The sequence below is a fragment of the Rana temporaria genome, chromosome 11, assembly GCF_905171775.1.
Source record: "Rana temporaria chromosome 11, aRanTem1.1, whole genome shotgun sequence".
In the NCBI taxonomy this organism is placed as follows: Eukaryota; Metazoa; Chordata; class Amphibia; order Anura; family Ranidae; genus Rana; species Rana temporaria.
The window spans coordinates 91,820,353-91,841,514 of record NC_053499.1 but is presented as its reverse complement, the minus strand read 5'-3'; the positions used below and the strand labels follow the sequence as shown (position 1 = coordinate 91,841,514).

The 21,162-nt window shown below is 47.3% G+C and overlaps 1 protein-coding gene across 1 annotated transcript in view; it reads left to right on the top strand.

Moving 5' to 3' along the window:
• LOC120916886 (latent-transforming growth factor beta-binding protein 3-like) overlaps nucleotides 1–21,162 on the top strand; it is a 2,124,401-nt gene that overhangs the window by 846,984 nt on the left and 1,256,255 nt on the right. The window contains 1 exon segment of the mRNA XM_040327823.1: nucleotides 5,888–6,010. Within this exon segment, the coding sequence (XP_040183757.1) occupies nucleotides 5,888–6,010 (123 nt within the window).

The window sequence follows — 21,162 nt, the reverse complement described above, 5'->3', positions numbered from 1 at the left end:
TAAACGGGGATGCAGGGATGGGATACCCCAGCGCCAGATAGTGCCGCAAGTGGATGTCACAAGATCCCCGACCATAGGAGGGGGAGGGGGAAAGGGGAGACAGTGACCAGCTGAAAAAGAGCAAATATAGAGTACCGTAAATATATTTTAGCATACCAGGTAAATAGAATAAAAAATCAAAGCATAGCCAAGGAATAAAAAGAATTCACTTACAGTGCTCAGATAAGCATACAACACATCTGTGGAAATGACCACCTAAGACCCAGGCAATAAATTCACCAAAAGGAACCTAAAAAAAGGCCAGTTCAAAGAGAGGGATTTTTAAAAATCAAAGACAAAAACCCCCCGAAAAAGTTAGCAAAAAATATGATTGTATGTATAGCAGAGAGCTATCATCAATTTCAAGTCACACAGGACCTCAGGCATTAGTGTTGCTCACGAATATTCGTATTGCGAATATTCGGCTCGAATATGGCATATTCGAGTATTCGCAATATATTTCGAATTTCGCGGTGAATATTCGCAATTCAGAATATTCGCATTTTTTCAATTTTATTTTTAAAACAGATCACATTCTATCGACGTCTAAAAGCATTGCTGGTATGATTAGAGACCCTGGGCCGAGTAGCTAAGCTGAGGCGATCCTTTTATGTTGCCGAATTGAAAAAAAAAAAATTGCGAATTTTCGCTAATGCGAAAATGATTGCGAATTTTCGATAACTGTGGTAGGAGAACTCTGATTGTCTCTGATGTAAAAGGGGGGGGCTTTGTGTATGTTTCTGTTATGAATATTTGTATGTTTGATATTATTTTTTTTGTAAGAAGGAAAAAATTGTGCATACCTTAAAAAAAGGGGAGAATACAGCAGCAACTCAAAAATGTTATACAACATAAATTAATACAAGACAGAAAATGGAGTCGCTCTACAAGAATAAAAAATATGTCTAGTGACAAGACATGTGGGCAAATTATAAAATAAGCAAGCGCAAATAACTTGTTAAATACACAGTGAAACAAATATATAAAGAAATATAGTCCCAATAATAGAAAAATAATCTTTCATAAAAATGTCTTTGATATGTGAAGTGAAAAAAAGTCCAAAGCATGCAGCATGAACGTGTTCAATCTTCAAGGTGTTTGATTGACAAACGGCTGTGACAGATGGATAGAGTAAAGAATCACCACCAATGCAAAACACTTTTTATTTTCTATTGTAAAATATCAAGAATATTCTGAGCCAATCAGAGTGCTCCTTCCGCATTTGCCGAATATTCGCAATTATTTTGTATTGTAAAATATCAAGAATATTCTGAGCCAATCAGAGTGCTCCTTCCGCATTTGCCGAATATTCGCAATTATTTTGTATTGTAAAATATCAAGAATATTCTGAGCCAATCAGAGTGCTCCTTCCGCATTTGCCGAATATTCGCAATTATTTTGTATTGTAAAATATCAAGAATATTCTGAGCTAATCAGAGTGCTCCTTCCGCATTTGCCGAATATTCGCAATTATTTTGTATTGTAAAATATCACGAATATTCTGAGCCAATCAGAGTGCTCCTACAGCATTTGTCGAAATTGCGCAGTAAATATCGCATTCGCATTTTGCGAAATTTCGAAAAAATATCAAGAATATTCTGAGCCAGAGTGCTCCTACCGCAGTTATCGAAAATTCGCAATTATTTTCGCATTCGCAATAGCGAAAATTCGCAATCATTTCATTTCGATAAAATATCACGAATATTCGAATTTAGCGAATATATCTCGAATATTCGACTATATATTCGTGATATATCGCGAAATCGAATATGGCGTATTCTGCTCAACACTATCAGGCATACAGCTGGTCCATATTAGTTTAAAACTGGTTTAGAAAACAATGTATTTAATCTAGAAAGTTGTAGCAATAAAGGGATATATTTAATCTACCAAGGTGTAACACTTAGGTCAACTGTCCAAAGGGTAGAGAACAGGATTCACTGGATAGAGATGTATAAGAAGAAGTAGAAAATACCTGGTCAGTTAGAGGTCGGCAATATAGGTCATTCCACGGAGGTGTGCAGCCCACACAAACGCTGAGCACACAGACTGCCTCCCTAAATACCTCCCGCCCCTCCCACACGCCTGAGTGTCACAGGGGACGTACTAGGGCGTGAGCGGACACAAGGAGGAAAAACAAAGGACAAAGATGCAAGATGGAGAGCATCATAAATTCTCTGCCAGGATCGCTAAGCGACCATTCAGGAGCAACATAGATACTCCCCTGGCAAAGCCCAGGAGTAATGATAACTCAAGAAGAGAGAAAGTAAAGTTTTAAGATACAGGTTGTTAGAAGTGAGATGGAAAATACCTGATCCTACAAAAAGGATTTGTAGCTAATGTACTCATTTAGCCCTGGGTACTGAGTGGCATTTAGGGATTGTATCCACTTAGTTTCCAGTTGTAAGAGACTGCGGTCTATGCCCCCGCCCCTGACATGTGTAGGCACATGTTCCAGTGCGGCAAACTTGACCATAGTGGATTCAAAATTGTGCTCGTGTCCCACATGTCGACTAATAGCTGTGGTGAGCAGTTTTTTCCATATGGGTCCCATGTGGTCGGAGATTCGTTTAAAGAATGGTCTTTTAGTCTTGCCCACATAGAAGCATCCACACAGGCACTTGGCCAGGTAGACCACGCCAATAGTCTGGCATGTGACCCGGTACCGAATGGTGTGAGTGCGTCCATTGGGCAACAGGACTGTGGATCCGCTCAGGATAAAGGGGCACATATTGCATCCCTTGCATGAAAAGGTCCCATTAATCACATATGTCGAGCTTTCCAGAGGGTTGTGATGACTCTGAACAAGCTTATCTCTTAAAGAGGGTGCTCTACGGTAGGTCACTTCCGGCCGATCTTTAATATATTTACTCACAGTGTTGTCGGCCAAAAGAAAAGGCCAGAACCGATCCAAAATTTCCTTGAACTGTAGGTGACAAGTGGAATACTGGGTGAGCAAACAAATAGGTTGCAAAGTAGTTGTTCTCCTGTTAGGGAAGATCAAATCCTTACGGTCAATGCTGGCAGCTCGATTATAGGCCTTTTTAAGGGTATTATGGCTGTATACCCTTTCCCTCAGACGGGAGTATAGATCCCTGGCAGCTATCTCATAGTCATTATTTAGAACACAATTTCTTTTTAATCTGATGTATTGACTGTAGGGTATACTTCTGACGAGCGATTGGGGATGGCCACTGGAGGCATGCAAAATAGTATTGCCAGATGAGGGTTTGCGATAAAGGGAGGAGTACACGACTCCATCAGAGCCAATAGAGATGGTGAGATCCAAGAAATTAATGGATTTCAAACTGCAATCCATAGTGAATTTCAGATTGTAGGTATTTTTAGCCAATGCATTCATAAATTGCTCAAGTTCCGATCTGGTCCCAGACCACAATACTAAGACATTGTCGATGTATCTGTACCATGCAATCACGTGGGACAGATACATTGAGGAGTCATCGCTGGAAAACAGTTCCTTCTCCCACCCCCCCAGGTACAGGTTGGCATGCGATGGGGCACACTTAGTCCCCTTCGCAACCCCCTGCACCTGGAGGTAGTGGGAGAGTCCGAACATAAACACATTCCTAGTGAGGATAAATCTAAGAAGATCCAAAATAAATGAGTTATAGGGTTGGGCCTGGTCGCCTCTATCCCTGAGAGTATTACCTACAACTTCAATGCCCCTATCATGGGGAATAGCGTTATACAAACTCTCAATATCAATGGCAACTAGCCAGGTGTTAGGTGGGACTGAGATGCCATCGATGGTTTGTAATAGGTCTATGGTGTCCTTGATATATGAGGTTAAAGCCACGACATGGGGGCGAAGATAGTTATCAACCAATGAGCTGGCGTTTTCCGTTAGGCCAGCACACCCAGAAACTATAGGTCTGCCTGGTGGGCAGCTTTGGGATTTGTGTATCTTGGGTAGGGCATACATTGTAGGAACCCTAGGTTCCTGGGTATTAAGGAATGTCCACGTATCCTTGTCAATCAGGCCTTGGTGGTAAGCCCGAGTGATCAGGGAGTAGTATTCATCGTTAAATCTCAAGATCACGGACTGGGATATTGGACGGTACCAGTCCGTGTTCTCAAGAATTTTGTAGCACATGCGTTCATAGTCATGGACATCCATGACTACCACGTTACCCCCTTTGTCAGAGGGTTTAATTGTTATTGATCGGTTACTCTGAAGATTTAAACTGTGACACTTGGGACTCTGTATTAAACCCTGATTTATATGCTTTTTTTGTGAGTCACTCTGCCACTGTATACATACTTCTGCTACCCTGCTGATCTATTGATGCTTTAATGTCCCTGTCTCTTTTTCAGTAAAGATATGGGGCGTTTACATCTTGTATTTTTGCCATCTTTAGCCACTAATCTGAGCTTTTGTTTCATGCTCTTCCTGTCATTTGGGGATCTATCTACCACTCTGCGGTTTTTTACACCCCTGTTGGCTCTGCTGCGGGTTGTTGGTCCAATCTGTTTCTCCCCTTCTGTATGGACACCCAAGGGCTTCACAGTTGTGAGCCCGCTGTATGTCAGTGTCTCTCCCCGTGGGTTCGCTGATTAGCGCCCATACCTTTGGCGGCCACGCCTCCCCCTGCATTTGCCATTAGTCATTAGAAATCTTCTACTGGCTCTGCCTCCCGGCGGTTAGAGAGGCAAGTGATGTATTCACAAAGCACTTGCGTCCTAAGTTACGGCGGCGTAGCGCAAATGTGCCGGCGTAAGCACCTTATTCAAATTGTGAAGAGGTGGGCGTGTTTTATGTAAATAAAGCATGACCCCACGTAAATAACGTTTTAAATGAACGTCCGTGGACGTATCCCAGTGCGCATGCTCCAAATTACGCCGCAAAGACTCATTGGTTTCGACGTGAACGTAATTTACGCCCAGCCCCATTCACGGACGACTTACGCAAACGACGTAAAAATTTAAAAATTTGTTGCGGTTCCGATGTCTATACTTAACATTGGCTGCGCCATCTTTTTGGTGGTTTATATTTACGCCTGAAAACGCCTTACATAAACGGCTTATCTTTACTGTGACGGCCGTGCGTACGTTCGTGAATAGGCGTATCTTGCTGATTTACATATTCTAGGCATAAATCAGCGTACACGCCCCTAGCGGCCAGCGTAAATAGACAACTAAGATAAGACGGCGTAGGAAGACTTACGCCGCTCGTATCTTAGCAACATTTAAGCGTATCTCAGTTTGAGAAAACGCTTAAATATACGACGGCGCAGATTCAGAGTTACAACGGCGTATCTACTGATGCGCCGTTGTATCTCTACCTGAATCTGGCTAACTCTCTCTCTCTCTCTCTTAGACAGATCTCTAACCACCGCCGCAACACACTACACAAGGCCGACCCTCAGGCGGCCTTCTATAGTGTGGGGCGTGTACTAAACCCCCTGAGCCATAATTGGCCAAAGCCACTCTGGCTTTGGCCAATTATGGCTCTCGGTTTTTTGCGCGCTGTGATTGGCCAAGCATGCAGGTCATAGTGCATGCTTGGCCATTCATCAGCCAGCAATGCCGCAGTGAATTATGGGCCGTGACTCGCCACTCGAATTTGGCGCAAACGGACCGTAACGTTCGTATTTCGATCGAACATACGATGTTCGAGTCTAACATGGGTTCGACTTGAACACGAAGCTCATCCCTACTGTAACGTCATCTCACAATACTACACTTGCATTTTCTAGAACTGTTAATGATGTTTGAGCATTTACTCATAATAATGAATTGTATTGTTAAAATTCTCTATATGAATATCTGTTCTAAGATGGTGTCTACATAATTACAATTAATTTGTCTCTGTTTTTATCATTAACAGATATAAATGAGTGCAGTATGCAAGGAGTTTGTCAAAACGGTGATTGTCTGAACACACAAGGTAGTTTCAGATGTGCATGTAAACATGGATACGTTTTTATCTCCTCTCAGATGCGCTGTACACGTACGTTTTCAAATTTCTACTCTGTATAGACTGTAAGAGAATTGACATTATACATAGTAATGTTATAATTTCCCTGTCTGCATTCAGCTCAAGGCCCATGTCAGATTGGTCTGTCAGCAACAATAATTTTCTAGCAACAAAATTGACAAAATGCTAATTATATTATTCTATAGAATTGCTGGACCATTATTTAAAGCGGGGGTTCACCCTATCGACAGGAAAAAAAAAAAAAATTTTCTTTTACCTTTAAATCAGGCATTGTAGCGCGAGCTACAGTATGCCTGTCCCGAATTTTTTCCCCCCATACTCACCTTGTAGTCGTCCATCGAAGATACCGGGGAATGGGCGTGCCTCTGGAGACGGAGGATGATTGACGGCCGGCTCTGGCGCGTCACGCTTCTCCGGAAATAGCCGAAATAGGCTTGGTCTTCACGACGCGTGCGCATAGCCTGTGCGCACGCGCCGTGAAGAGCCGAGACCTACTCCGGCTGTCTTCGGGGAGAGTGACGTGCCAGGGCCGGCCGTCAATCATCCTCCCTCTCCATAGGCACGCCCATTCCCCGCGGGAGCCGAAATCTACGATGGACGACTACGAGGTGAGTACGGGGTTAAAAAAATCGGGACAGGCATACTGTAGCTCGCGCTACAATGCCTGTCTCGATGGTAACATCATGTGGGTCAGGGTGAACTACCGCTTTAAGCATACTTGCCAACTGTCCCAGATTTTCCAGAGCAGTCACGCTTTTCAGAGTCACAGCTCAGTTTCAGGCTCTGTCCCATATCAGGGCTGTGGGGACAGCAGCAATATCATTGTGTCCAGTGTCTGAATTCTAGTTGCAATCCCTTCAGCAGTCTCTAGCACTCCAGCTTTGTGCCCTCTTAGGTATCCCGGCAATATGGATGAACATATTTGAGAAAAACGGCATGGGAACCCCCCCACGCCCATTACCAGGCCTTTTGGGTATGGATATTAAGGGGAACCCTGCACCCAAATAAAAAAAAGAAAAGGCGTGGGGGACTGGGGCCCCCTGGCCCTTTATACTCTGAACAGCAGTATACAGGAGGTCCAAACAAAACAGGGGCCCAGATTCACGTAGAATTTGGCAAATCTGCGGCGGCGTAACGTATGAAATTTACTTTACGCCGCTGCAAGTTTTACGGGCAAGTGCTTGATTCACAAAGCACTTGCCTGTAAAGTTGCGGCGGCGTACCGTAAATCCCCCGGTGCAAGCCCGCCTAATTCAAATGATCGAGGCGTGGATCACTTAAATTAGGCGCGTTCCCGCGCCGAACGTACTGCGCATGCGCCGTCCCTAAAATTTCCCGACGTGCATTGCGCTAAACGACGTCGCAAGGACGTCAATGGTTTCGACGTGAACGTAAATGGCGTCTAGCCCCATTCATGGACGAGTTACGCAAACGACGTAAAATTTTCAAATTTCGATGCGGGAACGACGTCCATACTTAACATTGGCTGCGCCGCCTAATAGCAGGAGCAACGTTACGACAAAAACAACTTACGCAAACGACGTAAAAAACTACCGCCGGGCGCACGTACGTTTGTAAATCGGCGTAAGTAGATAATTTGCATACTCTACACTGAAAACTACGGGAGCGCCACCTAGCGGCCAGCGTGAGAATGCACCCTAAGATACGACGGCGTAAGAGACTTATGTCAGTCGTATCTTAGGCTAATGTCGGCGTATCTAGCTTTCTGAATACAGAAAGTAGATACGCCGGCGCAGATTTGAATTTACGCGGCGTATCTATGGATACGCCGGCGTAAATTCTATCTGAATCTACCCCAGGGACTGTAGGTTTGTTCTTAAGTTGAATCTGTTTGTAATTTGGAACAGGTACATTTTGTAAGTGTAGCTCTAGCCAAAAAAGATTTTTTAAGATTTTTGGATAACATAGAGAAGGGTTATCACCCCTGTAACATTTGTTTTGCTGTCTGTGCCCCTGTTCAGAAGATTTTAGCTTTAACTTTCTGTCCCAATGACAATGGGGTGGATTCAGGTACGACTTGCGCCCTCTTACGGAGGCGCAGCGCACCGTTTTAACGCTGCGCCTCCGTAAATTACCTGCGCTACGCTTCATTCATGAAGCAGTAGCTACGTAATTTGCGCGGGCGCTCCTTAAAAATGCCCAGCGTAAGGGCGCGGATCATTTAAATTAGGCGCGTTCCCGCGCCGAACGTAGTGCGCATGCTCCATCGGGAAACTTTCCCGACGTGCATTGCGGCAAATGACGTCGCAAGGACGTCATTTGCTTCAACGTGAACGTAAATGGCGTCCAGCGGCATTCACGATTCACTTACGCAAACGACGTAATTTTCAAACATCGCGACGCGGGAACGACGGGTATACTTAGCATTGGCTGCCCCTGCTAATAGCAGGAGCAGCCTTACGCGGAACCCGACGAACGTAAACGACGTAAAATGCATACGCAGGGCGCGCGTAGGGTTGTGAATCGGCGTGAGTATGCAATTTGCATACTCTACGCTGATCACTACGGGAACGCCACCTAGCGGCCATCGTAAGAATGCAGCCTACGATACGACGGCATAAGAGCCTTATGCCAGTCATATCTTAGGCTGCAGTCGGCGTAACGAGCTTTCTGAATACAGAAAAGTCGTTACGCCGGCGCAACTAAGCAATTGCGCTGCATAACTATGGTTACACAGACGCAATTGCTTACTGAATCCACCCCAATGTGATTTTGAAAAATTGGGGTTGTTATGGAAACAAGGATTGGTGATAAAGCATCAGTGGAGACACCTTTTTCCCATATTAACTCTTACAGGAGATAATTTCCCTTCCTAGGGGTAGATTTCCTCTCACTTCCTGTTGTCTCCCTCCGTTTGTAAGTAGGAGTCATTTGTAAGTCGGATGATTGAAAGTAGGGGACTGCCTGTATATACTATATGGCCTGCCCTATATACTCTGCAGAAAATTGGGCCTTAGGTGTTGGTGGTACCAGAACACTGTAAGCCCTCACAATTACTCTTGGTGGGCACAGGAATGGTCCCTGCTGTGAAATATTAGATCAAAAATTGTAATTACATGCCCCTGCTAAACTGGGGCAGAAAAATTGGGCCACAACACTGCAACCCCTCACACATACTCTGCAAAATATTACAGCTAAAAAACCTGCTTGGTAGCTGGTGATCCAATACTGATTCATTTTTATGAAGGTGAGCCGATCCAATGAGTCTGTGGACAGGCGCACTCTGATTGGTTACAAAGCCTCCAGCAGCACTGAATGTGCGTTCAGAAAGAACGCTGGATGCAGGACAGGCCAGTAGCTCAATTGCATATTGTGCAAGCTCTGGCCAGTGATCCATCCTCAAGACCCACTAACCAAGTGGATTTTCGGTTGGAAAGGCCTCCAAGTCTGATCTTGCCCTTAGGTATTCCTGCACCATATAAATCAGACACTGGCGATGGTTGCTGGAACCGATCAGACCTTAGGGCTGTGGACTAAAGAATTGTCTGAACGCCTTGGTCAGACGGCCACCTTCTCCACCGCTCCTTCTATGACTCCTCCTCAGCAACACGTTGTCCAGGAGAACTAGGAAATTGTAACCTCCCAGGCTCTGGAAACGCATTGCACAAACCTTTCTGCAAGGCCTTTCCGAAGATGTTTCATCCTCTGCTCCCTCTGCGAAGGCTGGGTAAATTCCACAACCTTACCCTGGTAACGTGAATCAAGAAGGGTTGCCAGCCAGTAATGATCCCTCTCCTTGATATCACGAATCTGAGGGTCCTTTCGCAGGCTTTGCAGGATCAGGGAGGCTATGCAGTGTAGGTTTGCTGAGGCATTCCATCCAGAGTCCTCTGGGTCACTAAGGATGACATGATCCGCAGCCACCTCCTCCCAGCCCCGTACAAGTCCATGTTTCTGGGGACTGAAAACAATCTCTTGAAGGCTGTTGCTGATGCTGAGTTCTAGGCTCCACCTCCATGCTGACACAATCCTCCTCCTCTTCCTGTGTGATTGGCAGTCCCGCAGGAATACTGTCTGGATAAAGGGGGCATTAAGAGTTAAGGAAGTCCTCCTCTTCCTCCCTCAGTTCTGCCTCAAGTGCCCTGTCCATTATTCCACGCAGCATGTGCTCCAACAGGAAGACAAGAGGGACAGTATCACTGCTGCATGCACTGTCACTGCTCACCATCCTCGTGGCCTCCTCAAATGGTGACAGGACAGTGCATGCATCCTTGATCAGTAGCCACTGGCGTGGCGAAAAAAGCCAAGCTCCCCTGACCCTGATCTGGTGCCATACTCACACAGGTACTCATTGATGGCCCTCTGCTGCGTGTGCAGCCGATGCAGCATTGCCAACGTTGAGTTCCACCTGGTGGGCATGTCACAGATGAGGCGGTTCTTGGGCAGGTTTGCGCTCCCTTTGAAGGTCATCCAGCCGAACACTGGCATTATATGACCAGCGGAAATGCCCACAGACTTTCCTGGCCTGCCTTAGGAAATCCTGTAAGCCTGGGTACCTGCACAAGAACAGCTGCACCACCAAATTAAGGACGTGAGCCAAACAGGGAACATGGGTCAAGTGTCCCTGTCGGATGGCGGAGAAGATGTTGGTGCCATTCAGGGGTCAAGTCCTGGGGAAAAAAGTGTGGGAACTCCCACCCAAGATCCACTCCCCCACCAAAAAAAAAATGATGCGCTCATATGCATAATTACTAAACCGCATGTTTTTTTTTTTTCCGATCCACTGTACCTTAGTAGTCCTTTATGTTACTGCCTGCTTCCTGTATATTGATTTATCGGGTAGTGTGCGGGTATTCCGTCACCTCCTCGATGCCGCAATGTCTCCTGGGAGCTTTTGTCATTGTTCCCAGGAGACATTGCGGAGGTCTGCCGTGAGTTATCGCAGGATTTAGAAAGAAGCAAGTGCCCCTGTGTCAGGATCAGCAGCTAAGGTGACCAGACACGTAGCTACACAAAGGAACTGAGACCAAACAAAGGCTATATATATTAAGTGATATTTATTTACAGTGAACATACACCAATAAACATACACAGCAACCAGTGAAAACATAAACCACTCCAGCAAACAAGAACAACTAATAAACCTAACAGCTATCTATATACAATATCTACAACATAAGCGAAAAGGGATGCAAGGAAAGGGACACGGCTGGGGACAAGAGCATAAAACAAGGCAAGAAGGGTGCAGGATGGATCAGGACAAGGGCAGGTTATTAGGCACAAGCTGGTAGCAGACAGACAGGAAGGGACCAGAATCGTAACGCACTGGGGGAAGGGAGGAGCAGCCTTAAATATCCACCTGGCAGCTGGAGCCAGGTGTGGCTGATCAGAACCTGATGGTTTCTGGGAGACACCTGCTGGTGGACACTGGAACTGCAGCAAACAGCCCAGAGCAGGATAGTGCCACCAGCAGGTGAACTTAATCCTAACAGATTGCCCCCCTTAAGGAACGGCCTCTGGACGCTCCATAGGACACCACCACCAGGATCTGCAAACTGACTGAGCACTCCAATGTCCATGTCTGAAGGCCTGGTGAGAACCCCGCCGCCGGGGTCCCAAAACTGTCTGGGTTCTCTGTTGGTCAGATCCCTGAGGAGGCGCAACACCAAAGGTACATTCTTAAAAGCAGCCTGTGTTCCAATGCCGGGACACCAAAGGACACCCAACCGCCCAATGCCAGAGTCCCTGGTCTGTGCAGGTACCCCGATGCCAGGGAATTCTCTCCCTCTGTTATGAGAGGCCGCTCTGCATTGTACCTCAGGTCTACCCAGCGCATAGGTTACCCCACTCGGGTCCCCAAATGCACCAGGGATCGCAGAGATTACCCCTGGGTCAGAACAAAGCTCAAATGGAACACTGTCCTTTCCCATGGGACCTCTACTACCGCAATCAGCATAGTCCAGAGGGGCGGCAGCCCCGCAATCAGCATAGTCCAGAGGGGCGGCAGCCCCGCAATCAACATAGTCCAGAGGGGCGGCAGCCCCGCAATCAGCATAGTCCAGAGGGGCGGCAGCCCCGCAATCAACATAGTCCAGAGGGGCGGCAGCCCCGCAATCAGCATAGTCCAGAGGGGCGGCAGCCCCGCAATCAGCATAGTCCAGCTGGTCAGTGGCAGCCCGGGAACCCGCTGTGGCAAGCTTGGCAACAGATGGCAGATCACCCGTCGCAGGTTTTGCAACAGGCGGCAGCATGGAGGAGGCATGGATCGCATCATCAGGCGGCAGCATGGAGGAGGCATGGATCGCATCAGCAGGCGGCAGCATGGAAGAGGCATGGATCGCATCAGCAGGCGGCAACATCGAGGAGGCATGGATCGCATCAGCAGGCGGCAACATAGAGGAGGCATGGATCGCATCAGCAGGCGGCAACATGGAGGAGGACTGGGTCGCATCAGCAGGCGGCAACATGGAGGAGGCATGGGTCGCATCAGCAGGCGGCAACATGGATGAGGCATGGATCGCATCAGCAAGCGGCAACATGGAGGACTGGATCGCATCAGCAGGAGGCAACATGGAGGAGGACTGGATCGCATCAGCGGGTGGCAACATGGAGAACTGGATGACATCAGCAGTCTGCATGGAGGAGGACTGGATCGCATCAGCAGTCTGCATGGAGGAGGACTGGATCGCATCAGCAGTCTGCATGGAGGAGGACTGGATCGCATCAGCAGTCTGCATGGAGGAGGACTGGATCGCATCAGCAGTCTGCATGGAGGAGGACTGGATCGCATCAGCAGGTGGCAACATGGAGGAGGACTGGATCGCATCAGCAGTCTGCATGGAGGAGGACTGGATCGCATCAGCAGTCTGCATGGAGGAGGACTGGATCGCATCAGCAGTCTGCATGGAGGAGGACTGGATCGCATCAGCAGTCTGCATGGAGGAGGACTGGATCGCATCAGGCACCGGATCGGTGGGAACAGGATCAACAGGCAACATGGATAGTGGCACAGATATAAGAGCAGGAGATGAACTTTGTTTCTTTTTCTTAGGCTTAGATATTGGATTACTGCATGTAGTTGCCTTGTGCTGACCAGACTGTACTGCTGATGGTGGGAAGGTAGTAACAGTACTAGGGGAAATAGAGGGAAGAGTATCAGAAATACAGGAAGAGGCCCGAGATGTTGCCATGGGTAACGGTACTGCAGGGGGAGCTTTCAATTGATTGCATACAGGGGAAGTGTGCCCTCTGGTGGTAGGGTACTTATGTGACTCATCTAGCACTGGGGATATGATCTGTGACCAAGCTTGTAGCAGAGTTGAACTAAAGTCAGTCTGTCTCTCCCTTGCTGAATTAAACAGTGCACAGAAGCAATACATTCCAACACCACCTGTTGTGAATAGGCTGCATACTGCTGGAGAAACGAACCTGCACAATTTTTCAGCAACCATTCCAAAAATCCAGCCTGGTACAAAGTAAATGGAGGAGTGAAAACATCATGGCCCTGAGAGGTAACCTGAAATAGTAGTTCAGAACAGACCTGAATGAAAGGTTGTACTTGACCAAATGAAAATCTACCCTCCACGGCTAAGGCATGTGCAGTCAGAATGCTTCCAAGCAGCTCCTCCTCAGTTAGATCCTGCCACAGTGAATGACACAAATCCTTATCCTCTACTGCAAGTTGCACACGGCAAATAACCTGCACTCTCAACATTGTGAAAGGAAAAGCAAAAATCCAAATCAACTGGCTCTCAGTCCCCAAGTGTAGCAGATCTGGTCGTTAGTGGGAGTTACGATTATGTCAGGATCAGCAGCTAAGGTGACCAGACACGTAGCTACACAAAGGAACTGAGACCAAACAAAGGCTATATATATTAAGTGATATTTATTTACAGTGAACATACACCAATAAACATACACAGCAACCAGTGAAAACATAAACCACTCCAGCAAACAAGAACAACTAATAAACCTAACAGCTATCTATATACAATATCTACAACATAAGGGAAAAGGCAACAGGGATGCAAGGAAAGGGACACGGCTGGGGACAAGAGCATAAAACAAGGCAAGAAGGGTGCAGGATGGATCAGGACAAGGGCAGGTTATTAGGCACAAGCTGGAAGCAGACAGACAGGAAGGGACCAGAATCGTAACGCACTGGGGGAAGGGAGGAGCAGCCTTAAATATCCACCTGGCAGCTGGAGCCAGGTGTGGCTGATCAGAACCTGCTGGTTTCTGGGAGACACCTGCTGGTGGACACTGGAACTGCAGCAAACAGCCCAGAGCAGGATAGTGCCACCAGCAGGTGAACTTAATCCTAACACCCTGACAGTGACTCGTGCTAGGCATCACCGCTTAGTGAAGGATTGGCTCGGGCGGCTCGGCTGCTCTAGTCCTGCAAAGTGAACTAAGTTCCTGCTGTGAAAAAAGTGCAGGAACTCCGTTCCCACACGTTCCCGCAGGACTTGAGCCCTGGTGCCATTGTTGCAAACCACCATTCCTGGCTGAAGCTGGCGTCAAACACCTCTGAGCCTGCCCCTGCAGAGCTGACAGAATCTCTGCCCCAGTGTGGCTCCTCTCCCCTAAGCAGACCAACTCAAGCACTGCATTGCATATTTTTGTCTGAGTGCTTGCGTAGCCCCTTGAACACCTACAGAGCACTGCTGGTTCTGAGGACAAATCGGCAGAGGAAATAGGCCATAGAGGAAGAAGAAGAGGAGGGGGTAGAGGAGAGAGCTGTGGCAGAATCACCACTACTAGCATTTTGGAGGTGTGGTGGTGGAACAAGTTCCAACAATACTGCACCCTGTCCTGCATCCTCCCCAGCTGCCAGCAGAGTTACCCAGTGTGCCATGAAAGAAAGGTAACGTTCCTGTCCATGCCTGCTGGACCATGAGTCAGCGTTAATATGCACCTTACCGCTGACAGCCCATTACAAAGAGGCCAAGACATTGCCTTCCACATGCCGGTAGAGAGCCCAGAGAGAAAAAAATGGCATTTGGGAACCTGCCACTGAGGTATCGCACATTCCACAAATTCGAAAAAGGGAGCTTAGTCTACCAGCTGAAAAGGCAGCAGTTGGATGCTAGCAATTTAGCCAAACTAGCATTCAGACGCTGAGCATGTGGATGGCTGGGACCAAATTTCTTTTGATGGTTTAGCAACTGGGGTAGGGAAATTTGCCTGCTACAATCGGATTTAGGTGTACCGCTAGCAGATTGCCCGCAAGTGCTTGGGACACCTAATTCTACACCTTAATTCCTCTCAGTGCAGGTTTCTGAGAGGACTGAAGGTATAGTGGGGTTGGAGATCCCAGCTGATGAGAAGCAAGGAGAGGTCCGCCTCATTCTTTGGTGTAGGTCTTTTAAGTACTGTTGCCAACGGACTGCATGGGAGGTTGACATATGTCTGGTTGTAACAGCACTGGAGAAACTGGAGTGAATCACAACTGCGGATACAAGGACCGCAATGCGCTTCTGTATGCGACAACTCAGTATTAGCCCCAGGCGTCACTACTAGCAACAGGAGTTTGGGGGGGTCTCTACATCATCTTCCTGTTACATATAAAAGGGCGTGGATTTACTGATGATGGAAGCATTACAACATGCGACCAAACCTTAGCGATTTAAATATATATTTTAGCTTCAAGGGCTTTATTCCAATACACCTCTTCATGTGCGTGATTACAGTAAGGAAACCCAGGCGTCGCTCCTAGCAACAGGAGTTTGAAGGTTCTCTACATGATATCACCTGCAGCATGCAGGGATGTATTAGGTTACTAAGGGAGATGCCACGAAATAGCATCAACCCTTAGCCAAGAAAAGTGTTAAAGACTAAAGAGAACAAGTTCGAACTATAAGGCCGAGGCCTATAAGACATTTGTACTTATGCCAAGCTCGTATTATCTGAGAGTTGTAGTAACAACTGGGTACTTGTATACTGCATGTACTATAGTAACCTAACAGCACCTGTGTATACGTAATAAGGTAGTTTAGGTAATTACAATAGCATACTTGAAGTAATTCCTATTGAGACATTAGTATTTCTTGAGAGAGGCAGTATAGCACAGGTATGTAGTTTGCATAGATGGAATATTTATAGCTGCATATATTAGTTAGACATACAATTGGTATCTTGTATGTTGTTGAGCCTTCAAGTTAGTATTTAGCAAACAGGATTTGGCATAGTAGTATCTCCCATATAACATGTTGGTAAGCAAACAGCATATGTAGTAACATTATGGTAGCAGTTGAAACACAGACCCTCCCTAAGCTCAAAAAACAGTATTATTTAACCATTTCAGCCATTTTGTAAAACTGGAGTGAGTAGCAGCTGAGAGAGCAGCAGTTTATGTAGCGTGTCCCTTGCCACGTCATCTGACACAAGTTGTGGATTGTCCACAATGCAATGCAAGCAATTACAGTTTTTTATGTTTTTTTTTTATGTTTTTTCATCATTTGCCATCATTTTTGAGATTTCTAATGTAAAAAAAATAGGTCACCTTTAAAAACGCCTATAAACAAAATTTGCAGCGGTTTGCGTCTGAAACGCGATTTTTTTTTTGCGTCTGAACCCATTTTTTTGCTTCTGGAAAAACGGGGTTAAACACAACTGCCTAAAAACGGCAATAAACGGGACTGTGTGCATGGACACATAGAATAACATTGAATGTGTTCAGGGGCAGTTGAAAAAGCTGTCCAACTGCCTCTGAATATGCAGCATTTACCAGTGTCTCCTGTGCATGGGGCCTAATAGTAGATCTTCTATATGACTATAAATGTAACAAGGGTTACTAATCCATTTGTAGCTTCTTAGGAGATAAGTTCTCATGAAGAACATGTTGGTAAGCAAACGGCATATGTAGTAACATTATGGTAACATTATGGTAGCAGTTGAAACACAGACCCTAAGCTCAAAAAACAGTATTATTTAACCATTTCAGCCATTTTGTGAGACCGGAGTGAGTAGCAGCTGAGAGAGCAGCAGTTTACTTGTATTTAGCGTGTCCCTTGCCACGTCACCTGTCACAAGTTGTGAATTGTCCACTTGCCACATCATCTGCCACGTCACCTGGCCACGCCACCTGCCACAAGTTGTGGATTGTCCACTGGCCACGTCACCTGCCATGTCACCTGCCACAAGTTGTGGATTGTCCACTTGCCACGTCACCTGACCACGACACCTGCCACAAGTTGTGGATTGTCCACTTGCCACGTCACCTGGCCATGTCACCTGGCCACGTCACCTGCCACAAGTTGTGGATTACCCACTTGCCAAATCACCTGGCCACGTCACCTGTGACAAGTTGTGGATTGTCCACTTGCCACATCACCTGCCACAAGTTGCGGATTGTCCACTTGCCACGTCACATGGCCATGTCACCTGGCCATGTCACCTGCCACAAGTTGTGGATTATCCACTTGCCAAATCACCAGGCCACGTCACCTGCCAAAAGTTGCAGATTGTCCACTTGCCACGTCACCTGCCACAAGTTGCAGATTGTCCACTTGCCACGTCACCTGGCCATGTCACCTGGCCACGTCACCTGGCCATGTCACCTGGCCACGTCACCTGCCACATCACCTGTTCACATAACCTGGCACGTCACCTGGCCACAAGTTGTGGATTGTCCACTGACCACATCACCTGGCCACATCACCTGCCACAAGTTGTGGATTGTCCACTTGCCATGTCACCTGGCCATGTCACCTGGTCATGTCACCTGCCACAAGTTGTGGATTGTCCACTGGCCACATCACCTGCCACAAGTTGTGGATTGTCCACTTGCCTCGTCACCTGACCACATCACCTGCCACAAGTTGTGGATTGTCCACAATGCAATGCAAGCAATTACAGTTTTTTATGTTTTTTTAATGTTTTTTCATCATTTGCCATCATTTGTGAGATTTCTAATGTAAAAAAATAGGTCATCTTTAAAAACGCCTATAAACAAAATTTGCCGCGGTTTGCGTCTGAAACGCGATTTTTTTGCGTCTGAACCCATTTTTTTGCTTCTGGAAAAACGGGGTTAAACGCAACTGCCTAAAAACAGCAATAAACAGGATTGTGTGCATGGACACATAGGATAACATTGAATATGTTCAGGGGCAGTTGAAAAAGCTGTCCAACTGCCTCTGAATATGCAGCATTTACCAGCGTCTCCTGTGCATGGGGCCTAATAGTAGATCTTCTATATGACTATAAATGTAACAAGGGTTACTTATCCATTTGTAGCTTCTTAGGAGATAAGGGCCAGATCCACAAAAGAGATACGACGGAGTAACTGCTGTTACTCCATCGTATCCCTTGTCCTAACTTTGGAACTGATCCACAGAAGCAGTTTTCCAAAGTTAGGCAGAAGATCCGGCATGTGTAATTGAATTACACTGCCGAATCTTAGGATGCAGTACCGCATCCGCCGCTGGGGGCATTTCGAGTCGAAATGCCGCTTCTAGTATGCAAATTAGCACTTAGGGCGATCCACAAAGCTTTTCAGCTTCGTTTTTTCGCCGTAAGTTTTAGTTTGCAAGTGTAAAACTAGGGCTGGTGTTACAAAGTGTAAAGTTAGTCACACCATGTAAAAGCCCATTCAAGCGACGGCATTTGGTATGCATTCCTGAGGGAGAACTCCACGGCAATTTGTAAAATCAAAACCGGCATGGGTTCCCCCCCCAGGAGCATACCAGGCCCTTAGGTCTGGTATGGGTTGTAAGGAGACCCCCCCTACGCCGAAAAATCGACGTAGGGGGTCCCCCTACAATCCATACCAGACCCGTATCCAAAGCACGCTACCCGGCCGGCCAGGAATGGGAGTGGGGACGAGCGAGCGCCCCCCCCCCTCCTGAGCCGTACCAGGCCGCATGCCCTCAACATGGGGGGGTTGGGTGCTCTGGGGCAGGGGGCGCACTGCGGGCCCCCCCACCCCAAAGCACCCTGTCCCCATGTTGATGAGGACAGGACCTCTTCCCGACAACCCTGGCCGTTGGTTGTCGGGGTCTGCGGGCGGGGTGCTTATCGGAATCTGGGAGTCCCCTCAAATAAGGGGGCCCCCAGATACCGGCCCCCCACCCTAAGTGAATGGATATGGGGTACATCGTACCCCTACCCATTCACCTGGAGGAAAAGTGATAGTTAGTAAACACACAACACAAGGGTTTTTAAAATAATTTATTAGTCTGCTCCGGAGGCCCCCCTGTCTTCTTTATTAGCTCTAATACCAGGGGGGGCTTCTTCTTCCGCTCTCCGGGGGTCTTCTCCGCTCTCCGGGGGGGGGGCTCTTCTTCCGCTCTCCGGGGGGGTCTTCTCCGCTCTCCGGGGGTCTTCTTCTATCTTCGCCGCTCTCCGCTGTTGACTCGGCGCACCCCGGTTCTTCTGCAGCTGTCCGGTGCCTTCTCCTTCAGCGCTGGCTGCCTGCTATCTTCGTGTGTTAGCTCAATTACTAGCAGGCAGCCAGCGCGGTCTTCTTTGACGTCATGTTCTTCTCTTCTGTTCTTCTCCCCTCTTCCGATGTTGACACGTCGCCTCTTCTCACTGCAATGATGGAAACGCGCCTTGCATCCCATTTATATAGGCATCACCGTCCCATCATGCTCCGGTAGGTACCCACGTGGTGGGTGCCTACCCACGTGCACCCACCACGTGGGTACCTACCGGCTCAGGAGGGGGGGGCGCTCGCTCGTCCCCACTCCCATTCCTGGCCGGCCGGGTAGCGTGCTTTGGATACGGGTCTGGTATGGATTTTTCGGCGTAGGGGGGGTCTCCTTACAACCCATACCAGACCTAAGGGCCTGGTATGCTCCTGGGGGGGGAACCCATGCCGGTTTTTTATTTGAAAATTGGCATGGAGTTCTCCCTCAGGAATGCATGCCGAGCGACGCTGTCAAATTTTTTTTTTTTCCCGACGCAACTTTTTTAAGCCGGCGCGATCCACAAAACTCGGCGTAACGTAACTTCGCGCATGCGCAGTACGGCCGGCGCGGGAGCGCGCCTCATTTAAATGGGACTCGCCCCATTTGAATAGGAACGCCTTGCGCCGGCCGGATTTAAGTTACACAGCCTGAAATTTCTAGGTAAGTGCTTTGTGGATCGGGCACTTAGGTAGAAATTTTAAGGCAGTGTAACTTAAATGGGATTTTTTAAGTTGCGCCAGGTTTTTGTGGATCTGGCCCTAAGTTCTCATGGTTTGCAGAGAGCTGTATTGCAAGGAAGACTTCAGCAGCAAAGGAGTAGTGGTTTCCAGGAATGGTGTTGCAGCATAAGGAGCTCAAGTAGTGGCTGGTGTAACAGGGCCTTTATGCAGACAAGCTGTAGCTCACTCTAGCACTGCTCCACGACTAACAAACCAGTGGTAATGGCTAGTGATAGCTGGTATACGGCTGGCAATGATAGCAATGGCTAGCAATAATAGAACGGCACCTGTATCTCCTATGCATGCCTTTATAGGCAGGAGATCAGGTGTATCAAATTGCAGTCAGATTTTAAATGGAGCACCGTATAAGACGCACTTCCGCATTCCAGGCTGGAACGCATCATGGCGCGGGGCGATGATGTCATCGCACGAGCTCCGTATGCGTTCCATCGTGGAACACATTACGGCGCTGGATCACCCAGACAGAGAGAGGAACAGCAGCGCAGCAGCGCTTGTTACAGTACCCCCCTCTTAGGAGATACCCTCTGGGGTAAGTGGGTGAAGGTTTATGAGGATATGTAGAATGAAATTGACTACATAATTCAGGTGCATGCACTTCCATCTTGTACACCATAATCTTTCCATCTGATTAAATATTGTAGGCGTCCTCTTCTTTTTCTAGAATCTAGAATATTTTCAACCTCATAATGTTCTTCACCATCAACTACAATAGGAGGTGCAGGAGGAGGATTCCTACCAGCGAACTGGTTAGGCCTATAAGGTTTGAGAAGGGACATGAAATGTTGGATGGATCATGAGCTCAGGAGGGAGCGAGAGTTGCATAGTATTTTGATTAATAACCTTAACAATTGGGAATGGACCAAAAAACTGTTTTGCAAGTTTTCTCGCCGGTAAATGTAATCGTAGGTTTTTTGTAGAAAGCCATACTTGATCTCCTACTTTGTAGGAAGGTGCGGGTCTATGCCTAAGATCGTAGTAGACTTTTTGGCGGTCCTGTGCCTTTTTAAGGTTTTGTTTCAAAACTTGTAATACTGATGAGAGGGTAGACCAA